The 8086-nt window shown below is 45.3% G+C and overlaps 1 protein-coding gene across 2 annotated transcripts in view; it reads right to left on the reverse strand.

Moving 5' to 3' along the window:
- Positions 1-8086, reverse strand: part of LOC112236723 (zinc finger protein 704) — a 113753-nt gene that overhangs the window by 42124 nt on the left and 63543 nt on the right. For both annotated transcript variants that reach the window (XM_042307802.1, XM_042307803.1), the window contains exon 3: positions 3538-3638. In XM_042307802.1, coding sequence (XP_042163736.1) covers positions 3538-3638 — 101 coding nt within the window. The remainder of the gene's footprint in view (positions 1-3537; positions 3639-8086) is intronic.

Below are 8086 nucleotides of genomic sequence, written 5' to 3' on the forward strand. Positions count from 1 at the left end.
CCGCGACAGGGATGGTTAACCATTCGTGACGTCCGGTTCACACCGTCCGCCTGCTTGGTCTTTAGTTTTAAACCATTTCTCAGCCATGTAGGCACCACTTCACGCTGTCTGGTCTATATTTAAATTGCCAACCATTCCAACATGCAGCCACAGCTCAATGCTTTCTTGTCTCATGTAAATTTTGCCAGAAGTGTTTTTTTTCCACTTTGGGAAAAGGGGCGTTCCCTCCTTTTGTCATAATGTCTGTGCTCATGTGGGCGTGGCCAATGACTTGGTTAAGACTTCATATGAAAAACAATTCTCTCATTTAGAAGGCTAACATCACATTACATCTCCTCACAAATAGTTTCATATTTAATCAAATCAGTTCCCCACATTTGGATGTGAATCTGAACACTGGGAAATATACACATTCAAAGACACAGTTAGGGTACTGGCCTTAGTTACATCACCAATTAGTAATGAATTCGACGTGATTGTTCTTTAAGTACCCACGGGCTCTTCCAACTGTTGGGAATACAGAAATATTGTTTCATTGCCAAATCCAAAGGTTCTACACAGTATTTACGACCGGTCATAACACTGGTGCGGGAGAGAGAGGGGGTGGGGGATCTGGCGCCAATGATCCTCACCAAACAGGACAAGTATGACAGTGTCCTTCCTAACTCAGTTGTCAGAGAGGAAGGAAACCTCAAAGATTTCTGCGTGAGGCCAATGGTGACTTTAAAACAGTTACAAAGTGCCCCCCAAGTGGCACAGCGGTCTAAGGCACCACTACAGCCTCGGGTTCGATCCCAGGCTGTGTCATAGCAGGCCGTGACCGGAAGTCCCATAATAAAAAATGTTTTAATGAAACTGAAATACAGAAATATCTCATTTACTTAAGTATTCACACCCGAGTCAACACATGTTGGAATCACCTTTGGCAGCGATTACAACTGTGAGTCTTTCTGGGTAAGTCTCTAAGAGCTATCCACACCTGGATTGTGCAACATTTGCCCATTATTAATTTATGTCAAATTGGTTGTTGATCATTGCTAGACACCTATTTTCTTGCCATAGATGTTTAATAAGATAAGTCAAAACTGTAACTCTGCCACTTAGGAACATACACGGTCTTCTTGGTAAGAAACGCCAGTGTAGATTTGGCATTGTGTTTTAGGGTACGGTCCTGCTGAATTTAAATAAAGCAACTCTCCAATGAGGGAGGTGGTTCCATAAAAACTGGAAAAGAAAAACTCTTGCATATTACGGTTTACAATTGAGGTAGGACTCTGATTGTCTACTAACGTTGTCACGGCGATGAGTGCCAAGGTAACGGGTAGCTCCGGAAACAACAGGCATGGCGATGTGTCCAAGGCCAGGCTGTTGGCAGGATGAGGTTGGTTGAGGGGTAAACATTAGCTGGAGAGGTGGACACTAGAGACCAGAGGAGAGGTAGACACTAGAGACCAGAGGTAGACACTAGACACCAAAGGAGAGGTAGACACTAGAGACCAGAGGTAGACACTGGAGACCAGAGGAGAGGTAGACACTAGAGACCAGAAGAGAGGTAGACACTAAAGACTAGAAGAGAGGTAGACACTAGAGACCAGAGGAGAGGTAGACACTAGACACCAGCGGAGAGGTAGACACTAGACACCAGCGGAGAGGTAGACACTAGACACCAGCGGAGAGGTAGACACTAGACACCAGCGGAGAGGTAGACACTAGAGACCAGAGGAGAGGTAGACACTAGAGACCAGAGGAAGGGTGGACACTAGAGACCAGAGGGGAGGTGGACACTAGAGACCAGAGGGGAGGTGGACACTAGAGACCAGAGGTGGACACTAGAGACCAGAGGAGAGGTGGACACTAGAGACCAGAGGAGAGGTGGACACTAGGGACCAGAGGAGAGGTTGACACTAGAGACCAGAGGTAGACACTAGAGACCAGAGGAGAGGTAGACACTAGAGACCAGAAGGGAGGTTGACACTAGAGACCAGAGGAGAGGAGGACACTAGAGACCAGAGGGGAGGTGGACACTAGAGACTAGAGGAAGGGTGGACACTAGAGACCAGAGGGGAGGTGGACACTAGAGACCAGAGGTGGACACTAGAGACCAGAGGGGAGGTGGACACTAGAGACCAGAGGTGGACACTAGAGACCAGAGGAGAGGTAGACACTGGAGACCAGAGGAGAGGTAGACACTAGAGACCAGAGGAGAGATAGACACTAGAGACCAGAGGAGAGGTTGACACTAGAGACCAGAGGAGAGGTGGACACTAGAGACCAGAGGAGAGGTGGACACTAGGGACCAGAGGAGAGTTTGACACTAGAGACCAGAGGGGAGGTGGACACTAGAGATCAGAGGGGAGGTGGACACTAGAGCCCAGAGGAGAGGTAGACACTAGAGCCCAGAGGAGAGGTAGACACTAGAGACCAGAGGAGAGGTAGACACTAGAGACCAGAGGAGAGGTGGACACTAGAGACCAGAGGAGAGGTGGACACTAGAGACCAGAGGAGAGGTTGACACTAGAGACCAGAGGGGAGGTAGACACTAGAGACCAGAGGTAGACACTAGAGACCAGAGGAGAGGTAGACACTAGAGACCAGAGAAGAGGTGGACACTAGAGACCAGAGGAGAGGTAGACACTAGGCACCAGTGGAGAGGTGGACACTAGAGACCAGAGGAGAGGTGGACACTAGAGACCAGAGGAGAGGTAGACACTAGAGACCAGAAGAGAGGTAGACACTAGAGACTAGAGGAGAGGTGGACAATAGAGACCAGAGGAGAGGTAGACACTAGAGACAAGAGGAGAGGTGGACACTAGAGGAGAGGTGGACACTAGAGACTAGAGGAGAGGTGGACACTAGAGACTAGAGGAGAGGTGGACACTAGAGGAGAGGTGGACACTAGAGACTAGAGGAGAGGTGGACACTAGAGGAGAGATGGACACTAGAGGAGAGATGGACACTAGAGACCAGAGGAGAGGTTGACACTAGAGGAGAGGTGGACACTAGAGACTAGAGGAGAGGTGGACACTAGAGACTAGAGGAGAGGTGGACACTAGAGGAGAGATGGACACTAGAGACCAGAGGAGAGGTGGACACTAGAGGAGAGGTAGACACTAGAGACCAGAGGAGAGGTAGACACTAGAGATCAGAGGAGAGGTGGACACTAGAGACTAGAGGAGAGGTGGACACTAGAGACTAGAGGAGAGGTGGACACTAGAGGAGAGGTGGACACTAGAGACTAGAGGAGAGGTGGACACTAGAGGAGAGGTGGACACTAGAGGAGAGATGGACACTAGAGACCAGAGGAGAGGTTGACACTAGAGGAGAGGTGGACACTAGAGGAGAGGTGGACACTAGAGACTAGAGGATAGGTGGACACTAGAGGAGAGATGGACTCTAGAGCCCAGAGGAGAGGTGGACACTAGAGGAGAGGTAGACACTAGAGACCAGAGGAGAGGTAGATACTAGAGACCAGACGAGAGGTAGACACTAGAGAGTTGCACTACAGACCAGAACCTCTGTGTGTGTGTGCAGTCTTACCTGAGGCTGTCTGGGTATGGGTGAGGACCAGAGGAGAGGTGGACAGTGATGTCAGGACGGTAGCAGCCATTACCTCCTTATCAGCAAGACCTGAAGGTTTCCTGGAACACACACACACACCAGAGGCCAAGTCACACACTATGTACAGACAACCAACATGCTCTTCCTGCATAGAAAGTGGGAGGATTCTATATCAAATCAGCAGACCTATAACAGTCATGCTACAATACAAGCATAGCAGCATAGTAAAATGACCCATCATGTGAGTCTGCCATAGCCAAACAGACCAATCACGTTTTTACAAATCATAACCAGGAAAAAACCTTATACCAATTTCAGCTCTGAAATATTCCAGCCATGCTTTCTTTAGACAGAAAGACAAACTGTGTAAAAGCATGTCATGGAAAGTTCCAGACCAATAATAAATACGGTGGTCACATCCCCTGCGAGTGCTGAAGATTCTCCCACAGAATGCTGACCAGACTGACATCTGTATAACGTTCACATAACCAGGACACTCCTTTGGCAGAGCATTCACATGAGTCTAGGTGTTTCCAACAGGGTGGGTAAAGGCTGAAGACACTGGCGGGATCCGGCTAATTGACTACAAGTATTGTTTTCATTTATACATTGGTTCATTGCTATTGGTACAGAGGAAATTCCCAAAACCTGAGATTGGTCACAGCACAAGTTTCTCTAGCTGCCTGTATGAATATTAGGTGCCTCTGATAGGTGAAAGCTGACAATGTTTAAGGCATATTTTCTGGAAGAGGCTATATGGACACTCCTGGCGCACAAATCAATTATGTATTGCGTGCAGCTGAGAGTCAGGACGAACAGATTTCGGTTCAGTCAGTCCATTCAGTCGTCCTGATGAGCCACAAAAAATATATGGGTTAACACAGTGGTTCCCAAACTTTTATATTCCCGTACCCCTTCAAACATTCAACCTCCAGCTGTGTACCCCCACTAGCACCAGGGTCAGCACACTCTCAAATGTTGCTTTTTGCCACACACACACACACACACACACAATATCCTAAAAAGGTCCATATAGCATGCACGATCGATTTTGTATTTCCACTCGTTCAATTTGAAAAGAAAGGAATCTGAAAATCTCACCATAAACTTTGTTTCAACCAGTCAAATCACATTCGTATGTATTCCTCAGAGATCCTAGAATTTAACCAGACTTCACTATATCATTAGGGGTGTAGTATATCCTATAGGACACCATGTTTGGTCAGAGAGCGACGCTGGCTGTCTTCACTTGATCGACTGTCAAATAAGCACAGAGGTCAAACAACAACCCCTGTATCTGTCACAAAATGGAGCTGCTAATCTTGTGCGACAGCAAGCCTTTTCCTTTTGGACAAAACATTATAGGAATATGGAGAGTTATTAAGTTCTGAAAACTGGGTGTTTTGCAGATGTTGAACTTATAATATGGCTACTAATACTGGAAAAGCTAAATCAAAGTCCAAGTTTAACGATATTTTTGCAGAAAAAAGTAATGTGAATGTAAAGGTCTCCTTCACGATTTGCCCAAATATACCTGGGTGACTTCACACTAAATGTCATGTAGTTTGCTCATACTTTCGTTATCTGAAACATACACTGCTGCCATCTTGTGGACACCATCGGAATTACAATCAGAGTGATCGCTAGATGTGGGAGCTTCCTGTTATGGTGGTAGAAAAGATGGTTGTAGAAAAAAATTGAAATAAAACATTTTTTTTCTGTGTCTTTTCTTCTACCAGATCTAATGTGTTATATTCTCCTACATTCAATTCACATTTCCACAAACTGCAAAGTGTTTCCTTTCAAATGGTATCAAGAATATGCATATCCATGCTTCAGGGCCAGAGCTACAGGCAGTTAGATTTGGGTATGTCATTTTAGGCGAAAATTGTTTAAAAAAAAGTTAAACATGAGAATGAGTTAGAGTTTTTGCCACAACCCGGCTAGTGGGAAGTGACAACGAGCTCTTATAGGACCAGGGCACAAATAAAAATATAATAATAATCAATAATTTATCTCTTATATATATATATATATTTTACCCCTTTCCTCCCCAATTGGTAGTTACAGACTTGTCTCATCACTGCAACTCCTGTACAGAGTTGTGAGAGGCAAAGTTCGAGAGCAAGCTGCACTGCTTCTTGTCACAATGCCCACTTATCCCGGAAGCCAACCGCACCAATGTGTCGGAGAAAAGTCCAGACACCTGGCCACCTGTTCAGCATGCACTGCACCCAGCACACCACAGCAGCCACTAGTGCGCAAAGGGACAAGGATATCCCTGCCGGCCAAACCCTCCCCTAACCCAGACGACGCTGGGCCAATTGTGCCCCGCTCGCAGCCGGCTGCAACAGAGCCTGGACTTGAACCCAGAATCTCTAGTGGCACAGCGATACATTGCCTTAGACCCCTGCAGTGCCTTGGACCACATATTTCCCACACACAGTGTGAATTTAGTGTTCATGTTAGTGAGGGCCGAGAATCCACTCATACATACAGCTGAAGTCGGAAGTTTACATACACCTTAGCCAAATACATTTTAACTCAGTTTTTCACAATTCCTGACATCTAATCCTAGTAAAAATTCCCTGTCTTAAGTCAGTTAAGATCACCACTTTATTTTAAGAATGTGAAAGGTCAGAATAATAGCAGAGAGATTGATTTATTTCAGATTTTATTTCTTTCATCACATTCCCAGTGGTTCAGAAACTTACATACACTCAATTAGTATTTGGTAGCATTGCCTTTAAATTGTTTAACTTAGGTCAAACAATTCAGGTAGCATTCCACAAGCTTCCCACAATAAGTTGGGTGAATTTGGGCCCATTCCTCCTGACAGAGCTGGTGTAACGGAGTCAGGTTTGTAGGCCTCCTTGCTCGCACACACTTTTTCAGTTCTGCCCACAAATGTTCTATAGGATTGAGGTCAGGGCTTTGTGATGGCGACTCCAATACCTTGACTGTTGTCCTTAAGCCATTTTACCACAACTTTGGAAGTATGCTTGGGGTCATTGTCCATTTGGAAGACCCATTTGCTACCAAAATTAAACTTCCTGACTGATGTCTTGAGATGTTACTTCAATATATCCACGTACTTTTCCTCCATCATGATGCCATCTATGTTTTGAAGTGCACTAGTCCCTCTTCCAGCAAAGCACCCCCACAACATGATGCTGCCACCCCTGTGCTTCACGGTTGGGATGTTGTTCTTCGGCCTCCCCTTTTTCTTCCAAACATAACGATGGTCATTAGGGCCAAACAGTTATTTTTGTTTCATCAGACCAGAGGAAATTGTTCCAATGTGGCCATCTTTGTTCCCATGTGCAGTTGCAAACCATAGTCTGGCTTTTTTATGGCGATTTTGGAGCAGTGGCTTCTTCCTTGCTGAGCGGCCTTTCAGGTTATGTCGATATGGGACTCGTTTTACTGTGGATATAGAGACTTTTGTAGCGGTTTCCTCCAGTATCTTCACAAGGTCCTTTGCTGATGTTCTGGGATTGATTTGCACTTTTCGCACCAAAGTACGTTCATCTCTAGGAGACAGAAAGCGTTGCCTTCCTGAGCGGTATGACGGCAGCGTGGTCCCATGGTGTTTATACTTAGGTACCATTGTTTGTACAGATGAACTTGGTACCTTCAGGCGTTTGGAAATTGCTCCCAAGGATGAATCAGAATTGTGGAGTTCCACAATATTCTTTCTGGGGTCTTGGCTGATTTCTTTGATTTCTTTCTTTCTGAGGTCTTGGCTGGAATCATTTGATGTCAAGCAAAGAGGTACTGAGTTTGAATGTAGGCCTTGAAATACATCCACAGGTACACCTCCAATTGACTCAAATGATGTCAATTAGCCTAAATCAGAAGTTTCTAAAGCCATGACATCCTTTTCTGGAAATTTCCAAGCTGTTTAAAGGCACAGTCAACTTAGTGTATGTAAACTTCTGATACAGTGAATTATAAGTGAAATAATCTGTCTGTAAACAGTTGTTGGAAAAACCGACTTGCCAAAACAATAGTTTGTTAACAAGATATTTGTGGACTGGTGTATGTAAACTTCCGACTTCAACTGTAGGTACGTGGTATCAGGGCATCAGTGTCTTAACAGCGCAATTTGCCAATGCAGGATACTCTGAACGCAGCCCATTCCATAAATCTGTCAGTGGCCTCTGATTAAATTTCATTTTCACAGAACCGCTTGTTGCAATTTCGATGAGGCTCTTTTGTTCAGATATCGGTAAGTGGACTAGAGGCAGGGCAAGAAAGGGATAACGAATCCAGTTGTTTGTGTCATCTGTTTCGGGAAATTACCTGCGTAACTGCGCACCCAACTCACTCAGGTGCTTCGCTATATCACATTTGACATTGTCCGTAAACTTGAGTTCATTTGCACACAAAAAATCATACAATGATGGAAAGACCTGTGTGTTGTCCTTGTTAATGCAGACAGAGAAGAGCTCCAACTTCTTAATCATAGCCTCAATTTTGTCCCGCACATTGTATATAGTTGCGAAGTCCCTGTAATCCCAGATTC

This window comes from Oncorhynchus tshawytscha, linkage group LG28 (assembly GCF_018296145.1).
Source record: "Oncorhynchus tshawytscha isolate Ot180627B linkage group LG28, Otsh_v2.0, whole genome shotgun sequence".
NCBI classification, from domain to species: Eukaryota; Metazoa; Chordata; class Actinopteri; order Salmoniformes; family Salmonidae; genus Oncorhynchus; species Oncorhynchus tshawytscha.